This window comes from Saimiri boliviensis, chromosome 8 (genome assembly GCF_048565385.1).
Source record: "Saimiri boliviensis isolate mSaiBol1 chromosome 8, mSaiBol1.pri, whole genome shotgun sequence".
NCBI lineage: Eukaryota > Metazoa > Chordata > Mammalia > Primates > Cebidae > Saimiri > Saimiri boliviensis.
The window spans coordinates 37909124-37929635 of NC_133456.1; the positions used below are offsets into that span (position 1 = coordinate 37909124).

At 44.5% G+C, this 20512-nt stretch overlaps 1 protein-coding gene across 12 annotated transcripts in view; it reads right to left on the bottom strand.

The window, feature by feature from the left end:
* The window catches only part of BOC (BOC cell adhesion associated, oncogene regulated), a 248638-nt gene that overhangs the window by 34450 nt on the left and 193676 nt on the right, over positions 1-20512 (bottom strand). For 9 of the 12 annotated variants that reach the window (XM_074404351.1, XM_074404354.1, XM_074404358.1 and 6 more), the window contains 2 exons: positions 3109-3287; positions 2189-2467 (listed from right to left, as the gene is read on the bottom strand). The exons of 1 other annotated variant lie outside the window; for it this stretch is intronic. In XM_074404351.1, the coding sequence (XP_074260452.1) occupies positions 2189-2467; positions 3109-3187 (358 nt within the window). In that variant the 5' untranslated portion in view covers positions 3188-3287. The remainder of the gene's footprint in view (positions 1-2188; positions 2468-3108; positions 3288-20512) is intronic. 2 more of the 12 variants (XM_039477330.2, XM_074404357.1) reach the window with 1 other exon arrangement.

The window sequence follows — 20512 nt, forward strand, 5'->3', positions numbered from 1 at the left end:
GGCAGGGATAAAGACTGGAAAGTTACACTCCAAAACTACAGTGGTGGTTATATGAAGATAGCAGGTTTAGGAGAGATTAATTCTATATATCCTAAACATTATATAACGCAATTATAATTTGAAAATATGAAGGTGGAGGCAGGAAGTATATAATAATAGGAAGTATAGTTCTGACCTCATCCCTTCTCGATGTGATGAGATGACCCCTCCCCACCCTCTACTCCCTCACCTAAGCCTCCTAGCAGCCCTCACCCAACAAGCACAGCCGGAAAGGAGGCCCCCCTGGCCACCCATGGCCTGCCTCCCTCCCTGAGCCCTCACAGGCTGCTTCCCAGAGGCCAGGCACTCAGATCCCATGGGTGCTCCTTCCGCCACAAAGACGAGTGGCTCCATTGTGAGGGGGGCTCCGAGGTGCAGCCCAGAGTCAGCCTGGCTGCTCAGGGAGACAGCCGAGGACACACTCTGCCTTCCCTCTGAGAAAAGGGCAGGGCTGCATGACTTTCCCAAGAAAAGTGGAATCCTGCCTGCAGCCTGCATTGCACTGTGTCGTAGAGTGAAGCTCCTCCAGGGATCTGGGGACAGAGGGCATTAGGGGCTTTCCTCCATTCTCTTACTACTTCTCCCTCCCTTCCTGCCCTCTTCTCAGGACTCAAGCTTCACACAGCCCAGGGACCCCAGCTGATTTGGATAGAGAGGGCATTTCAAAAGTTGGCCGCCTTAGCAGGACTCAAGCTTCACACAGCCCAGGGACCCCAGCTGATTTGGATAGAGAGGGCATTTCAAAAGTTGGCCGCCTTAGGTAAGCCCCATGATGTAGCACTGCCACCCTCCTGGAACCACGTCACCCACGAGGGTGATGATGATGGTGGTGACCTGGACGCCCAAAGCAGGGCTTTCATGGATAAGGAGGTGCTGCTGAGTAATGAGGGAACAAGCCCTGGAAATCTTCTCAAAGTTTAAATCCAAATATCATTAAGGTCTCAACAAGTTTCTCTATTTTCTACACCTCAGGCCCCAGGCAAGGGGCCAAATTGGAGGCAAGTCTTTAAGTTTCCTTGCCACAGGCTCAGCACAGAAGAATGGGTGTCAGGGCTGCTCTCCAGCCTTCAGTGGTGTATTTAATCCATCAAGTCTCATGTGCCCATACGTACAGCGAGTACAAAATCAGATACTGTATGTGTTGTGCCTAGGACATAGCACACCACGTGGGAGTCATACGCAAAGGCAGGATGCCTATTTACTCACTTCCATCTAGCCTCACACAATGGGTCCTCATAAGGTAGAATAAATATAATGGCAACTAGAAACACCTGTCTTGTAAGGGACCTTGGAAGCCATTTGGCCCTTGGTTTCCACATGTTGGTCTGAGAACCTATGTTCCTTGTCATGGTAAGAGGAAAAAATAGAGGTCAGAGGTAACACAATTTCTATATCACAAGCGGAATGTCCACAGACATACTGACTTTAATAAACTGTCCTATACTGACTGTAACACCTAAATAAAAGAATGGAAAACCAGAAAATAAGAGGTAGATTGAGCATTTTATACTCTTGGCATTTTCCTTGGTCCAAACCATCACCTCATCTCTTCCTTGTTTCTTTTCTCTGCATCCCTTTATCCCTTTGCCACAGTTTCCTTTTCATTATGTTCTAATATTCATCTTCCAGGCTTGTGGACTATGCTTGTCCCTCACAGAGAGACAGGAGGCTACGTATGGACTGGGTGGGCTCTGCCAGACTACATGTGGCCATGCCCACGTCTCTTGGCATCCTGTCTCTCCCTGCTCCGACTGTAACGGTGATGAGAGTGGAGTGAGGGTCTGGAAGGGGTGGTAAGCAGTTGGTACAGGGCACCTACAGCCACAGGATGACCAGCTAAGAAGGCATGGCATGGCCCTGCTCTGGGGCCCATGAAATAGCTCTGCCACATTAAGAGCACTGACCAATTCCCCTCTCTGTAGACACTCACTCCAGATACAGTCTCTATTCAGAGTGAGGTTTCCCAAGGGCACAGGGGTCCCCCATCACTGGGCATTACTAGGCAGCCACCATTCTGATTTGAAATTTCAGCAGTTAAGGGCCCTTGTATGCTAAGACTAGTAAGAGGCAGCATGAATGGTGGGGGCTTTGGGGTGGGAGACGCAAGGAGCAACTGCACCATGGCAGGGCAGCAAAGGAGCAGACTCACTGGCTAGTGTCACAGTGGCTGGTACGCTGGCCACAGCTCCCGCAGGCATCCAGGCCACACACTGGTACCGTCCCACAGTGTGGTTGTTAAGGGCAGTGATGACGAGGGTCCCATGGGTGATGAGGACACCCAGAGCATCATCTGAGCCACTCAGCTCCTTCCCATTCAGGCGCCAGGTTACATTCATCCTTGGGGGTTCCACCACGCAGCCCAGGATCACAGTGCCTCCGGGCTTTTGGACAGTGGATGAAGGCTGGACAGTGACCTGAGGGACATCATCTGGAAGAAGAACAAGGATGCAGCAATGAACAGATGCCCCCAAGAAAACAGTATCATGTTTTTAGAAGCACTGCACCCAGGAAGTCTTCCAGAAGTGGCCACCAGGGGAGTTGGTCTTTCTCCAACTCTACTGCTCCTGTCCATTTTGCAACCTGCCTTTGTCCCCAAGAGTAGATCTGGAGTGAGAAAGTATTGTAAAAGCAAGAGCTTGGGCTTTGCATTTGGACAGACCTGAGTCTCATCCCAGTGCCACTACTTCTAAGCCATATGACTCTAGCCTTGTGAAGTCTCAGTTTCCTACCTGTAAAATGAGGCTAAAAATGCTTTCCTCACAGGGTTGTCATGAGGCTTCCAAACAATGTGTGTAAATTGCCTACCGTGTCAAGTGCACAATAAAAAGCAGTTATTATTACTTATCCTCCTCCTTTGGCATAGCTTTGAAGTGAGTCAAATACCAAACTGAAACCAATATGACATTGCTGTGATCGCGGCTAATCTTGTATTCTTATGTCCCTGAAGGCCAATGAGAATAAAGTGTTCTCTGAAATCCAGGTAGAGAAGGCCTTTTTAAAGAGTTATTGTAGAATGCTGAACGCTTCCATTAGACTCTAAGGGCAGGAAAAGGGAAGGAAAGCACTCACTCAGGTCAGCAAGGCACCCTGCTGTGGCTAAGAGGAGGCAAGCCAGTGTCACCTCGGGCCTCTTTCCTCTCCACGTCATCGTCCCACGCAGCACAGTGTATCACAGAAGGTCTGAAGCCAATGTCCCATAAGCCGCCAGGGTCACACAAAGAGATACTGCCTTCCCCGGCAACACTCTGCTGTAAGAGAGAAAGGAAGAGCAATGGCCATGATGAGGTGCCTGGGGTGCACCTGTGGGAGCTATGGGGCCTGGCTCTGTCCCTTGCATCCTGTTGGTAACATTCAAAGTATAGACCTAGTCATGCCGTTGGAAGACCGAAGAACACTACCATGCCATTTCTCATCTAAAAGAAGTTTCTTGTAAGTTGCCCCCTTGAGCTCTTTCTCTAGCTAGGCGATTTTATTGCAGTAAGAATGCTGGAGTCTTGCCCAGTGGATGGGTAGCAATAAGGATGAGGGGCAGAGGATACAGAGAGGCTGAGGCTTGCAGCCATGTCCATGGCACAGGACAGTGACTATCAGGCACAGACGCTAGAACAGATGAGACTGTTCTTACTCTTTGCTTGCAAAAGGCCAGCTGGTCACAGCCATGTGCCAAGCCACGTGGCTAGTGCAGACTACCATGGGACAGCAGTGCCATGTGTGTGATGGACACCGAATGCCCGTGCAGGGGATGCTACTAAGTGAATGAATCCTAAAGTCTCAGTGGCTCATGTAAGATTTCCTGCTTTGATTCTCCTCACCCCAGCTCTATGCCTATATCCCTGTGAACTCCCTTTTATTTCTGCAATCACCCTGCTCTCCTCAGCTTGTTCGTAACATCTACTTCTGCAGGAACAAACACAGCCCAAAGTCATAAGCCAGGCAAGATTCCTCACTTTCTGAGGACATAGAGCCTTGTTTTCATTTCCCTCACTGGCTCCCACTTCTCTCTGCTCCTGGTGCTAGAAATTTTGAGCTTTTCCATCTCTACAAAATCTATGTTCTTGATTACCCAACATGTCTCTCCACCCAGAACAACACTGCTTTGAGGCTCAGACCACAGTGCACCACCAGCCATCTGATAACACACTTCAGCTATCAGCCACCCTCTCTGCCTGGAACAGTGGCATCTCCCATTCCAGAAGGCACTATTTTGTATGCCTTTCTTAAGCTATGGTCCTTACAAGATTTGTCAAAATCACATGGGCAAGTGTATATTGTAACACACACACACACACACACACACACACACACACACACACACACACATTCTGTCACAGCCAAAACCAAGATTCTGCTTATGTGCTTTTCACTGATGGGTTTATAAAACATTAGCAAATAAGGACAGGGTATCAACAGCCTTATTAGGCAGGGAGGCCTTGGGGTGAGTTCAGATAATATTGAAGGCAACATTCCAGTCGGATGAGTTTAGATAATGTTGAAGGCAACATTCCAGTGATCCGCACAGTGGATCATTCACCTGTGGCAATATTAATAGTATGTTTATAGGAGCGTCACATATATTCAAAATGTTAATTCTTGTAGACCAAGTTACCTAACCGGAGCTCTCTCGAAGATTTACAGTCACCATTGAAAACTCAAGAGAAGTTAAGCTTCTCAACTGAGAGATGCGTTGTGCTGGCCAGTCCTGGAGTTCAGGATGCCTGCACAGTCTGCTCAAAGAAAGGAGACACCCAGCGCGTCTGACACGGGACTGCTGCTCTGTGCTGGGAAGTGCTTGGGGTTCACCTATACCTTTCCCTTCCCCAAGACCTGGGGTCCTTTGGTCTTCTGCCTGCCTGCTGAGGGAGTGAAGAGGCCCAGGTCCACACTGCCCAGGGAGCACCTCTCCAAACCAGAGGGAGGACCCCAGCCCCTAGCATTCTGTGACTGCTCAGAATGTTTTCTAAGAGTTCCTTCCCATTGGTTTGTATTTTCTCCCTTTGCCTCAGGACTTCGACATCAGAGGACTTACAAAACTCCAGCGCTATTCTGGGACAGAAAAAGGGGACAGTTTCCAAAAGGGATTTGAAAGAACATTTTTAAAGAAGTTTTTCAAAAGTTATTTCCTGGCAAGTTAAGATAATTTCCCATTGGTGTAGAGAGAGAGCTTTTGCTCTTTTTCAAACAATCCAGCAAATCAAAGGGTTATGTTATTGGCAAAGTAAAATTCATGAAAGCTGCAAAGGATGTGAGTACAACTGGGAGGGGCTGCGGTGGTGGAGAGCTGGGGGTGCCTGCCACTACTCCAGATACTCGCTAAGCTCTTATACAAGGTCTTTCTCTTAATCTTCTTGTCAGCCCTGCAATGCAAGGACTTAGATCCCCATTTTACAGGTGAGAAAGTTGAGTTCCAGAATTTAACAGTAGGCCTGGACTAAAACCCAGTTTCGGCCGATTCCAAACTTCTGTGCTTTAAATCACAATAGCAGCCTTTTCCCCATTTTTTTTTTTTTTCCTATCATGGTTCTGTATCCAGTGGGTGTTTAGCAAGCAGAGTTGGAATAGTATGATGTAGAACAGTGGAGCATTTTAACAGTGATTTCTAGAGGGAAAGTTTATACCAAAAAGTAAGCTTTTGGGCTCCTCTCAATTTTCCAGATACTTGCTTTAATCCTCTAATTTGCTTTTCCCCAATGAGATAAGGTATATAGAACATTGCATGAGTTCCCATTCTTGGTTTTAGGGAACTCACTTGTTCAAGACATGCCCTAATTTCCCCAGCCCCTTAAGGAAATTGAGAGCAAGTGTTCCTTCCATGCCCCAAGGAGGGAAGGGAAGAAGGGAAGGAGGGAGGATGGAAGGGAAGAAGGGAGGTAGAGAGACAGAAAATGAACATAAATCAATGAAGGGCAAAAGAGGACAAGCAGAAGAGGAACGGGAGGGTTGTTTCTTATGTGAGTACAGTGTGGCTACAGTGGTGTTTGGGTTGTAAAAGCAACAAAGATTTTACTGAGGAAATTCAGCCCAGACCCCCTCCTGCTTAACGAGGATCAGCCAAGCAACTCCTGTTACTTCTGCACACTCTGTAATTTATAAGGTTCAAAATGGAAACAGACACTGTCACTGCACCAGCCGCCATCCTGCTTCAGAAACAGCAAGGAGAAGAGAATGTATTCGGGAGTGAGAGGGAGTCAGAAGAGGCAGGTATCCAGAGAGGGAGTAAGGAGTTAACCCATTAATCCCCACAACAGAGTTGTAAGAAGTACCATTTTAAGGACCCCAAAACAGGATCTGTGGGGTCTTACTGATGTACAAGCAGAACTGTGACCAAAAAATATGGCTATGTTGAGGGGGAGATTGGGGATTGGTCACTGGAGGTATGATGCATTTTATTTAGTATCTGGGGAAACTGAGCTACTTTTTGAACCAAGTTAGCTAGTGAGTTTGGTCTAGAAACATAATACTAGAGATTCAGTTATCTGTGAACTTCATTTCAATGTTCAGGGGAAAAAGGCAAGTGAGGCTTAAGTTGGAGAACCTAACTGCAGCATAACATTGACCCGTTGTGAAATGAACAAGGTACAATTTAAAAATTGGGCGAAGGCAACAGTAAGGCCTAGTATTTTTCTTGCCAATGAAAAACATATCCAGATCCTTCTTATTTTCCTTTGGCATTTTCTGAGGAAAAGGGGATAAATAAAAAACATATACATATCAAAATCATTTGATTTATTATTGAAGCCTAGGTACTTGACATTTTAAAGGGTTATTTGGACACAAAAAAAGAAAAAAAATGGGTCTGAGACATTTAACTGCTGACATACATATTCCCACCAAAATAATCTCCTCCAAACAGATGTTCTTGAAACTTTCTAAAAACAACAACAAAACACACTCTGGGGTTAAGACGAATGCTGAGAAACTGTAGCCTTAGAGTATTTGTTTTTTGAGAAAATTACAAACAACTGAGAGTCGATCATCAGGAGGAGGCCAGCTCTACTTCCTCCCAAGAGGGCTGGCTGACTAACTGGACCAAGAGTGAGACAACACCACAAAAAAAAGCCTCCAGCTCATCCTCCGGACACCCATGTCACAGCAGCTGCTGCAGAAAGGGAAGCTTCTATGATCTAAAACACAAAACATGCCCTTTGGATGTCCTAAGACCAATAACAAAGGTGAGCTGAATAGGAGAGAGTGTGATGTAGCAGACAGCACAAAGAGACTTTCTTAAAAACATTCTTCTAGTGGCAAGAATACGATCTGACAAATTCTTTTGTTCCATTGGTTGAGAGGGGTTAGCTACATGAAAAAGAAAAAAAATCCTGCTCCAAGTTGCTTTTTTTATTTTTTTGCATGCTTCCAATTTTGTAGAACAAGATTTACCTTTCCCAATTGTCTTAAAGGCAGGGAAAGCTTTGCTCCTAGAAGGTGGTGCCAAGTGTCTGGGGTCCAAGTGTTGGCAGACTCCATCTCAAGAAAGAGGGTGGTACTCCTGCACAGAAGAGAGGCGTTGAGGCAAATATTGGGGAAATAAATGAATTTAATTTTCAGAGGGCTGAGTATGGGAGTGTAGATAGACTTAGGCAAAGGAATTAAGAAAGAGGTTTGCCAACAAGGCTGAGGTAGGAGGATCACTTGAGTGCAGGAGTTTGGGGCTGCAGTGAGCTAGGATGTACATTACCCTGCCTTCCCGCCTGGGCAACAAGCAAGGCCTCTGAAAAAACAAAGTTTATGAAAACATCAGGTTGTATATTTCTAAATATATACAAAAAACAAAGGTCATTTTTACTTTAAAAGGTGTACTTGACACACAGACTTAATTAAAACTTTTTTTTTTTTAATTAGAAGGGACCTCAGAGAAAATAAAAAAGTATCCTAGAGTAATGCCTAATGTGTTTTGAGTGTCACGAATGATATGTCAAGGCTGAATGAATCTAAGTGATTCGTAGAAGGTCTCCCAGTCAATTCAGAAGGGAGATTTCACGGTACAAGTCAGGTCTTCCCACTCCTAGTCCAGTGCTCCTTGTACTAGCCTGACACTACCTCCTAGCAAATTGTTTTTGGAACCACATTAACCAACAGGCTAGAAATGGTTTTAGAGCCAATTTTAGAATGTTTCCTAATTTGCTTCCTCATACATAAGAATAATGTTACCTGGATCATTATCACAGTAACTTTCTGTGTGATCATTTTTATCTTTTCATCATCTAAATTCTAATCTATAAAAATCTCCTATTGTTCACTGCACAAGCCTCTTCAGTAGAATTTTCTGCAATGATGGAAATGTTCTATATTTGTGCTGTTTAAAACACTAGCCACTCACGGCTATTAAACTCTCAAAATGTAGCTAATGTGACTACGGCACTGAATTTTAAATTTTCTTTAATTTAAATAGCCATATAGGTTGAGTGGTTGCCAAATGAGACAACGAAGTTCTAGACTAGTACCTGGAGCATCTACCCAGAACACTCTGATGTCAAATAGGGGAGAAAAAAGCAATGGTTTGATGTTTTTAAGTATGAGCCATGCTCTGGCCAGCCCCTAAGTATATTTTACCTTATTCCTCATCCAGATTTTCTGTATGCGTCTTCTGTTAACAAAAAGATGTGTGCTGTGACTTTTAATTATTCATATTATTGGGAAGAAAAAAATATTGCTATACTTGACCACATACAACACAGTATGCAAGGCATGGTGATTAGAAGATGGATTCAGTCCTTAGGAGCTTAAAGCAACATTTGGGACATAAATTCACTAGCACCCAGAGAATATCCAAGCTCCTCTTCATGTCCTAGCTTCCTCTGCAGTGAGCTTAGGGCCATGTGACTAGTGCTGGCCAATGAAGTGTAAGTGAACTTCCTGTGTCGCTACTGGGCATGGGGGTTAAGAGATTGACAGACGCTGCCATCTTTGCTTCTCCAGTCTGGTGACCATACGTCACATGGCTCAGAAGGCACAGCTATAAGATCAAAGCAATCAGCTCAAGATGTGACAGACATGAGAAGAAATAAACCCTTGTTGCACAAAACCACTGAAATTTTGTGATTATTCTCCTGTAACAACATTAGCATTCTTTAATATGTTCACCAATCAGCTCAAGTCACCAATGTGAAGCGGCAAGTGAGAGCTGAGGCAGAAGAGTGTTTTCAGTTTCAGGTCTTAAGGGAAGATGTTCTGGAAATAAGATTTGAAACTGGGCCTCTTGAGGTAGTTACAAGGAGGGAGGAGGAGGGCACAGCGGGAAGGTGGTACTGACCTGGTGGGAATGCTAGTCTCGTGTTTGCAGCATGTGTGTCAAGCAGTGGAGCTTATCAGTAATAGTGGACTCTAAACTTCCCTAATCCTGATACCACCTGAGTGAAATCTTCTGGGCAAACACCCCTAATACATGCATACTTCTTTACTTATAAATTAAATACATGCACTGCAGAACCAAAATGTTAAAAAAAGAGTAGGTGAAAATGAAACCACATTTTAATAACTCCCTAAACATGATTGTCTTAAAATATCATTAGCTAATAGCTTAAGGCAGAACGCCTATTTAGGACTAGTATCATCACTAATGATATGGGTGTAATCTCTTTCAAATAGTCGGCTTGGCTGTTAATTATTTTGTTGACTTCTCATCAGAAATGATTTCATTATCACTGTTTTTACTCCCTCCTGTGGCTTGAAAAGGGCCAGCTCGGCTGTTTTCTTCCTGTTTGCATGTGCTTGGATTACCAGCCTTCTCTTCAACCCACAGTTTCTTTGTAGCAATCTCTTTAAGCCACTTGTCCTTTTGTGAGAGTTAATTTAGTTAAACTAAATAATATAATCTGTAAATCCACTTAAGGCAGAGCAGGAAAACTGGGGAGTGAATGAATGAGTGAGGCCCCCACACTGTCAGGCCGTTTACCCATGGAGATGCCTGGGACACTGTTGTGACACATGACAGCCTAATGTACAGACCAAAGGTCCCACGGCCAACTCTTATATTAAATATTAGCAAAGCTGAATTTCTTTCCTATGCCTTTGTTAGGCAGAAATAGACATTAAGGGAATCTCTACTGTAATCTAACAGTGCTCCAATGGTATTGCTTATATTCCCCTTAGCACTCGCACCCCACTTTGGAGACGTACCCAGAAGAATGAAAAGAGACAAGTCAGGACACTGAGCTTGGGTCTGACTGTGGATGACCAGAGAAAAGAGTTTAAAATTCATACCACAGAAGGAGAGAGTTAGTGATGGTTTTTGAGCAAGGGAATTACACCATCACAGTGGTATTTTGGGGAGATCAGCCAAACCTGGGTTCCTCTCACTGAACCCAGAATTTATAACAAGGTGCTGACAGACAGAGCCTATTTCCACTCACCATCAAGGCAAGCAGAAAGGGGAGGAGGAGGATGCAGCATCTTCCTCCGTGGAGGAACCCCCCACAGAGAGAAGCCACCTCTGCCATGTCAGTCAAGGAGAGGTCTTACCTCTTGATTTGCCCACTGAGCTTTTGGTAAAACACATCTAACCCTCTCCCACCTCCAGCACTGGAGGAAAAAGTTACTGGGGAGTTTTGTCACTCCTACCCTTTCCCCAAAATGACCTTATTTCTTTAAAGAGTTTTTTGTTGTTGTTGTTGTTTTTTAATCTACACATATACCCATGGTGTGGGGGGCTTTACTTCGAAACTGGAAAACTGAAAGAAAAGGAAAACCACTTCCTTTCTTCTACACTCCCCGCTCAATTTCCCCACCCCTATTCCATATAAATTCAATTTGACAACCCTGCTAATTGGATAAACGCAGCTTCTACCCTCCTAGAAGGCCGTTCTCTTTTCTTTTTTTTTGTTTTTGGAGGGCTCAAAACAGGGTGATTGTGCTGTTCTTTAACACGAATTCCATCTGCTTTATTTCTCTCTCTCCATTCAGAGCTCCTCTTGAATATTTATGAAGCCTTCCCTCCTTGCCTCTCCCCTTTCTGCCCCACCTCCACCCTCCTTCCTCCCTCATCCTCCCTCTCTCCACCCTGCCTCCAGCCTCCTCCTCTCCCTTCTCTGAGCCAAGACAAAAACCTTTCAAATGGCCCCCCCTCCTTGCTTTAGATAAACACAGGCAGTGTCAAGTGTGAGGAGTAGGGGGAGGTGGGGAGGGGGTTCAACTGCCAGTCAAGCCACTGGCCTTCAATGCGGCCCGGGGGTCCTACCCTAATCTGCTGCATGCTTGCCATATGGGGGCTGTGTTGCCCCGGGAAACACTAACAGGCAGAACGGAGCTTAATAGAGTCCATAGTCATTGTAATGCAGTGAGATAGCTCAAGGCACCACTGCCCCTTCCCGGTTTCATTCTTCTGTTTCCCACTTTTTTTCTGTTTTTCCTCCCTTTCCCTTTCTTTCTTCCTTTCAAAAGGTCCTGGTCTCCAGAGAGCTCTAATCTAGAGAGGCTGGGGCTGGTGGAAAGGCTAGACTTTGGGATTAGGAGTGAGGACTGCTATGGTGGTACTGGGGGGTGGGAAGAAGTGAGAAGCAGGAGTTCCCGGGAGAGCAGAGGGAGAGAGCGGTGCAGCATCCACATGGGGCCACGAATACTTGGTGTTGTGTGTGCAGATGTGTGCACGTTTGAACTGTGTACACGTCTTAGAGAGTATGGGTGAGCATGGTCTCTGGCAGAGCACCCACCCATCAGGGCCTTCAGGGACAGAAACCTTCATAGTTAGTTAGCCACCTATGCCTAGGTATTTCTAACACTCTCTGGAATCCTCACCCCAGCCCTATCAACACAATCCCAGTCACACAAGGTCATTAAGGCCAGTGACACCTACCCTCCTGGGCTATCAGGCCTGTGGCCAATTCTCAGCTCTCCAGTGGCCTTGAGAAATCACAGATGTGGTGCTGGGATGAAACCACTTTAGAAATAAAGGGCCCCCATGGAGGCAGAGGACCCACCAGTGTGCCAGGTGGGGCCCATTTCCTCCTCTGGTTTGCCTGGCTCTGGCTGAGGAGGAGGTGACAGCTGTGGTCTGCCACAGCCAAGCCACGGGCACAAGGGGCCTCTCTGCATTAAGGGAGTGGGTTCTTCAGTAGGCTGGACCTTCTCACAAGTATACCTGCTGGAAGTCAGGCTTGGGGATGCCTGAGGTCTAAGGGCATCTTCCCTCCAATGCTCAATAGGAAAGGAGGGCCAGGGAACATAGGAAGGAAACAGAGTAAATTTCTCCCATCTTTGCAACAAAAAGAAAATTCATAACCAAGACAGAATTCCTCAAAGGAAAAATAAGTAGTTTTCACAACCTGTAAAACCTAAAACGATTTGTTCTGTGATTGTAAAAAATCACAAATTTAAATCAGGATAGAAAAAAAGGAAAGGAAAATTAAAAGGACTCATATATTTCCCTACAGTTGAAACTTTAATCCTGTGGTATATCTGACACATAGAAGGAGTTCAATAAATGATTTCTGAATGAACACATGCTCCTAGAGTTTTGCTACTGCTGACAAAGAACTTGAAACACTACCTGACAACCACAGTTGGAGCTGCGGCAGATGAAAATGGCTTTAGGAGAGGCAAAAGGCTCCCACTGCAGGTGCAGCAATGACCCTGCCAGGGTGGGGCGAGTATCTCACAGACGTCCTTTGTTATTCTCTCCTCCAGTACCAATGCCAGGTAGGCAAAGTCAGCTGAAATCGCTAAAACCAATTGTTGCTGCTTGTTGTGGATTTTTGCCTTCTAAGCTTGACATATTCTACGTTCCTTGCTCTTACCTGTTGCTGAGATGCATCATCGATCTCCAGTTTTCTAGCTCAACCCAAGGCCCTATATCCCAACACTCCTGCAGGGAATGGTATGCTGGCTATTTCAGAGGCCAGGTACAATTTCAATGCCTGGCTCTCAAACCCAAGTATCATTTGGTTATCTGAAACGCTATCCAGAAGCCAGTTTCAACTACTTGGTCCTTGGTATGAACTCCCTGATGACTCTTGGAATCTTAGAAAAGCGAGAGTAGTGGAGAGACACACTGAGCTGCGTCTAACACGGCTTTGCGAACAGTTAGCCTCCCTGTGGAAGCCTTCCCTGAAATTTATTTTTTCTACACAGTCCTACCCTGGGCTACCATGACTCAGCATATTTCATGGGTTAGAAGAGAGCTCCACAAAAGGGGAAGCAGAAGTATCTGGAGCTCTCTGGCAAGTCAGTCTTGGAGCATTCTGGGGGCACCACAGAGCAGCCAAGCTCTTCCCAACCTTCTCTGCAAAGAGCACACTGGTTAGTCATCTTTCACTCCAGAAGCCCCTGAGCACCAAGTATGCTCTGAACCTGGTGATAACCCCATCATGTGGGCTGTGACATACAGGCGTGGGAAGAAGTATCCCTAACAAGTCTATGCAGGAATGAAAGCATGTACAGTATGTGACATGGAAGAAGCCTGAATGGCCATCTCATAAGGAAGGCAGGGACAGTTATTCTAGTCTGAACCAAATCCTTGCCTTTTGTGTCACCGCTCAGAGGACACCCATTAATGACCTGCTTATACAAACATAAACTTGTCTAATCTTCTCCTACCTTCCCTAAAGCCATGAAAAGATTTTCGACCTACTTGGCTGCCCAATCTTGGAGTCATCTTGTCTCCTGCTTCTCCCTGCTTCTCCGCCCCAGTATCTGGTCAGTTTCATGGACTCTACTTCTGGCATGAGCCATGTCGTCCAACAGAAATATAATTCCAGCCCCCTATGTAATTTTTAATTTTCTAGTAGCCATGTTAAAAAACACGTGAAGATCATTTCAATGTCTTTTAACAGGATATATCCAAAATATAATTTCAACATGTAATCAAGATAAAAATTGAGTTATTTTACATTTTTTCATTCTGTGTATTTTATGTTTACTGCACATCCAATTTAGACTAGCCACATTCAGGTGCCCAACAGCCACATGGGCTAGTGGCTGATTTCTTGAACAGCACTGGTCTAGAGCCCTCAAACTGGCTCTCAGGCTTCCTCTTCTCTCCATCTAATCTGCCTCTGCATTGCCTTCTTTCTAAAACATTAAGCTCAACCAAACAGTAAATGGTAACTGGGAAGCTACCATTCCTTTGGCAAGTACCTCCTGTAGGCCACAGTCGTAATTCACTGAATTTGACAATCTCGCAGTAGTCCTGGAAGGTGTATGTATGGTCAACCCATTTTATAGATTAGGAAACTGAAGTTCAGAGTGATTAAAATCTTGTCCAAGATCACATAGATGGTAAATCTCAGAGTTAAGATTTGAACCAGGTCTGCCTGATCCTAAAAACCTTGGTTCTTTTCATTCTACCATGCTGCTTTCTGTAAATTATAGCATAATAATTGATGGACTATTATGCAGCTATTAAGATGATAATTATAAAGCTCAAGTAGCAACATGAAAATAAACGTTTAAAAGATAAGTAATATAGATCTCATTTCATAAAAGGCAAGTGAACTTCTGGATGAGGCCTAGAACATTCTAAAAAGCAGCTGATTTGAAAATGTGGAGGAACTATGATTTTTTTTAATGATTCTTTTTCCTACTTGGAGTTCAGTTTAAAAAAAAAAAGAATAAGTGAATAGACACATCTTTGATTGCTCTCCATCTGAGCATAATTAAAGTTCAAATTCCAGTGCAAAGCCTTCTAGGCTCTTTATAACTGGATTCCAGTCAACCTTTCCTGTGACTGCCTCCTGTAAGCCCTAAAATCAGGGGAGGCTGCATTTTCATATTCTCTATTCCTTCTACCGGAACCACCTTTCCCTTCTCCCTTCATTCCACCCATGGAACACCTCCTAATTATCTTTAGATCTTATCTCAAATGTCACCTCCTCATTCCGGTTCCCACAGCATCTCAAATAAGCTCATATAACATTTCCACAGGGATTTCTGGGTTCAATCATGCATCTGTGCGTCATACACCTCTTATCTCTTTCTTTTGACCCCAGACTGTTAAGCTCACTGAAGGCGAGGATGTGTCAAATTTATCTTGGTAACCCTAGCACCTACAGCCTTGGCACATTGTAGGTACCTTTTCAATGTTTGTTGGATTGAAGGGTTTGGTCAGATTAGAAATCTAGGATTGAGAAAGAATGTTAGCCTGACCAAGGACATGTATGGCACACAGAGAGAGACACACTGTTATTAATGGTGGAACCAATTTTTTTTTCCTGCAGGGAAATGACTGTAAATGTGACCTGTATTTTTCAAAACCAAAAGGTCCCCACATCAGTGTGGGCAGTCTTGGAGCAGAGTTGGATGTTGATGAGTTTCTAAGCTCTTTAAGGACAGAAGGCTGAGCCTCTGCAGATGCTCCTGTGCCTTGACGTTCTATTCCAAAAGCATCTTTGGTTTTCCTTCTCATCTCATCTTCCAAAATGAACACCCAACTGAGCTCATGGCTCCAGGCTTCCTATAGCCACTGGACTGCAACAGAATCTAATCTAGGATGAGACCATGCCTGTGCCACTATCACCATGGCCCTGAGTTGGAAACTGGGTAGGAGGGAGGCAAAGGGGGTTGGAAGAGGGAGAAATAAGAAAGTTATGGAGTGAGAAAGAGGACAGGTTCAGGCTTAAGAAGATCAAGAGAAGAGCATGAGAAAGGCAGGAGGGATGAGGTCAGGGATGTGGGAAAGGCACCTAGTTTTGTCCAGCTCCTATGTGCTAAGCCCACAGCTGGCTGCTTCATATCCATGATCACTTTTAATCTTTACCTCCCAAGGAGTATTACTGGTCCCATTTTGATATGTTATCAAAACCCTTCCTGATGTTCTATCACACAGGGCGTTAGGTCTCATCTCAAATTTTATTATAGACAAAGCTTCTCTACTAAGTGACAGCATTGGAGCTCAGCAGGATCAGTTACTGAAGAATGATAAGCTTTGGCTTCTGAAGCTCTTCTACCCTTCACAGAAGATAACCTTGGATGAGTTACTTAATGTCGTGGAGCATCAGTTAATACTTTGTGAAAGTAAGAATGATAATACTTTGACGAACTATTTAAAAAGTTAAGATAATGTGCACATGAAAGCTGGCATATACCAATCATGCCATAATTTGGGAGTCAGGGGTCATGAAACTTTTCTTCCAGAGGCGACTCACTGGATGCCTGCTTTAATGCAGTGGCACTGCCACCTTTTTGGCTTGTAGATCAACATCCTTTAAGACCTGAAGACATGCGCCATTAAAAAAAAATGTTCACTGCTCACTATTTAAAATTTTTTTTTAATTTTTGTAGATTTAGGGGTTATAAGTGCACTTTGTTACATGGATAACGAGTGAATTGTTGTTACATGGATATATCGTGTTAGTGTAACCATCACCCAATTATGTACATCATACCAATTAGGTAGTTTCTTATCCCTCTCACCCGCTTCCTACCCTCCCACCCTTCCAAGTGCCCAACGTCTATCATTCCATACTCTATGTCCATGTGTACACATTATTCAGTTCCCATTTACAAGTGAGAACACATGGTACTTGGATTTGCTTCTGAGTTACTTTGCTTAAGAGAAAAACTTCCAATTCCTTCTATGTTGCTGCAAAAGACATGATTTCATTCTTTTTTATGGCTGAGCGGTATTCCATGGGTGTATATATATATATATATATATATACACACCACATTTTCTTTATCCAATCTTCCATTGATAGACATTTATGTTAATTGCATGTCTTTGCTATTATGATATAGTGCTGCTATAAACATAGAGGTGCAGGTATCCTTTTTATGTAATGATTTCCTCTCCTTTGGGTAGATAATAATGGGCTTGCTGGATCAATGATACTTCTATTTTCAGTTCTCTGAGAAACCTCCATATTGTTTTCCACAGGGGCTGTACTAAGTTACATTTCCACCAACAATATATAAGCTTTCTTTTTTCTCCACATCCTTGCCAGACATAATATATTTTAACCATTCTAAACACACATGATATCATCTCGTTGTTCTTTCCTATACAAAATTAAGCAATGGGTTGACTTTTCCACCCTACACGCATGCATCAGAAGTTCAAGAAATATTCTTTTTTTTTCTTTAAATAAATTCCATATAATGTTTTACAGACCCTTGAAATAGCGCTGTGGAATAGGGATCCATGGAGAAAGCTCTAGCGTTCCCAAGTTTGTGGCAAGATTTAGTTCCTAATGTCTTCATCTCTACCCAACACTAGTCAGCATTTAGCATCACTTAAGCTAATAACCTCTTCACCCTTCCCCACGTATGCCCTCTCTGCACTCTTGATGATAATGACAATAATAATTATAATTTCTTCACAGTGTCTCTACTTGTTCAGAGGGAAAAAGAAAATATCCTCATCAAACAGTAGGTCAACTGAGACAAGACGTTGTGGAGAAGTGTTTATATAAAGGAAAACATACCCCTATAATCCCTCCTGGACCCCACTCCCAGCCCCAGAAAGGAGCTCACCTCTGACCTCGTTCAGTGAATGCACAAAGCCACAACAAAACCACCTGTTCTTTTTCTCCCTCCCTGTTTCTAATGACAACATATGACCAGGGCTATACCCACACAAGTCATGTAAAATGAACTAAAATGCTACTATCGTGGCTGGAAAGGAAATACAAGCATCTACTTCCCAACCTTTAGGTGCTCAGAGTTGACAAAACAATCCATGTTAAAGAATTGTTTAGAGCCTGTAGTAGACAGTACCAAAAAGGCATACAAACAAACAGTCCCAGGACCAGCACAGCACTTATAAGAGCTTAAAGTCCTATCTCTTAACACAAAGGAAACGGAGCCCATTTGACCAGCAACCAGTGTGTGAACACAAACCTTACTACACTATTATGAAGAGGATCAGAGGAAGAGGAGCACTGACTCCATCTGAGAGTGCCTATGGAGAACAATGGAGCCTTGAGAAAAACATGGTGTATTACCCCAAGAAATGCTCCCGGGAGCAACAGGATTTGGCTCCTAAGTGGAGTAAAAACAGGGCCCTCTGCTTAGTGTTCACGCTGAGAGGAGCAGTCATAACAGCTGCCAATCCCAAAGTCACTCCCGAGGAGAAGCACAGGTCCCTGGGGTGGCACTGGGTGCAGTTCAGTGCTGACACTGAGCACCCTCTAGGCGCCACACACTGTTCAAAAGGCTGAGGGGATGTAGAGGAAAACAAGGCACAGCCTCCAGTCTTCAATGAGCTTCCGACCTAGTCCCCTTCAGCTTTGAGAACATCATTCCATTATACCAAAATTAAAATGTAGCATGACCTCAAGAAAAGTTAAGCTACAAGATAAACTGCGGATTTTACTAAGAACAGTCAAGGAGCCAGAAACACTAACAAAGACATCAGAAGAATGATAATTCACAGGTTCCTACACACCTGTGCACACATGCCCTTGTACACGGGCACACGCGCGCGTGTGCACACACACACTTAGGCCCTCCTCAGTACATTGGAAGGTCAGTTCTTAATGTAGCTTCCTTCACAAATTTAAAACAATTCCCTTTCAGATCATCTAGATTCATTCCATACATAGTCCTGGAAGATATGTCAAAGTCTGTCAATTAAGGCAGGAAAAAGCCCTAGAGCTATAGACACTTAAGCTTCAGCTTTATCACCCACACTGTCATTTTCACACTCCGGTGTAACTTACTTGTTTGTAAGTCTCCCTCCTCAACATGTAGCAGGAACTCTGAATGTCTGCTAAGCTGTAAAGACCTCCTACTGCCAAGGTCTTTTCCAGGCCTACCTGGTCCATGGAGTTTGGATCTCATGAATCCCAGGTGGGACTCTGGCTGCAAAGTGGAGCTTGAGCAGGAGAAGGTGATACATGAGTCTCTAATATTCCCATTCCTATCTCCCTTAGGGATTTGGTTTGAGAGCCCACTGTGGTTCTTACTTAGTAGAGAAGGCAGGCAGGACACAAGACCTTCCAAGCGTGGGGTGGGTGAGGGTGGGCTGAATGTGGAGAAGAAGAATGTAAACAGAAGTAGGTGCATGAGGACGCTCGTTTCCATTCGATAGACAGGTCTCAAGTACCCCCTCTATGTCAGACAGCCCACAAGACAGTGGTGAGGCCCCAGCTCTTCATGCCCCCAGAGCTCAGCACACTGTTAAGTATTTAGGTTTCACCTGACTGTTAGACCAAGGGCTCAGGAATAGCAATGATCTTATTCACAAGGCATCTTCAGCATCTACCACATTTCTGGTTACAAAGCAAACACCTGTTGAATGAATTAATGCACCTGAGATGCAAAGGTGGGAGGGAGAGAGCACTGTAGTCAGATAGACTAGTGAGGAGCTGTTTTCTTAGTATGAGAAGCTGGGCATTTAGGAAGGCTTGGGGGTTAAAAAGACTCACTTTGATTTTCTCTGTTATGCAACATAATCGCCACCAATTCCGATTAAGCTGTCACTTGCAGTCATTCTCTGTGCCCCTTCCTCATGACGATTAAACAACCAATGGCCCTAGGCCCCCATTTATACCCGACACACGACTCAAAATAGGTCCCAGGTGCTGTGACTTGGACTGAATGAGGATCAGGCTGCTTCATCTTGGCCTTCTCTGGGGCTAATTCAAACAGATGCCAGGCAAAGCTAGCCCCAACCTGAAGATGGACACACACACACACACCCCCCCCCCCCGCAACACACACACCCAAGCCCTAACATGCTTAAGCATGCTTGCAGGAAATCTGACACATTCAAATAAAAAGCTAAGCCTTGGGGTAAAATAGTTAAACTGCTGAAGTCAGTGCCAAGATGGGAGATGAGAAGCTACCACTCCTCAGTTCACATCTGGCTGCACTGTGACATGGGCAACATCCCTCTTAGACTTTTATGCAAGCAAGAAACTCTTACCCTGACCTTTCAAAGGAACCAGTTTGGCATAGGCCAACAAAATCAACTTGCATAGGGATGCTGAAGGAAAAACAGATTAGATCAGTAAACATCTATAACAATGAATGAACGGGACTAAGTAGGTATTCCATAAGTGACAGCAACTTACTAAATCTGAGTAACTCCTTTTAGGGTTACTTTTAGGAATATTTTCATTAGTCTAATGCTTACTGCAAATTCATCCCTAGTATTTCAACAAAAGAGGTTTAAGAAGAGGCAATATCTCAGGGGCTGGATACCTCCACACAGTCTGGCCCACCATCATGCCCTGGACATGTGCGTTCTCTACCTCCAAGACAGGCACATGCACATGCACGCACCCCCACCCCCCCACACACACCCTCGCACAGCAAACAGCTCCAGCTGCTAAGTAAGCTTTAGAGTCATGACAGTTTACTTTTTTTCCCATCTGACCTCATACAAACCCACTTTCTTTGCCACCTCTCTGACCCCCAGATATACACATTCAGTCCCCGACTTCATCCCCAATCCTTCCTTTCTCAATTACAAAGCCCTTTTAAATTACCTAAAACTTAAATAAATATCAGTTTGGAAATCTGAAGCATGCTCCAGTTGGTCTGTCAATCAGTCCCTGCCTTCTGCTGGAAGCCCCCCACCCCACCCCCTGCCAGCTCTCCC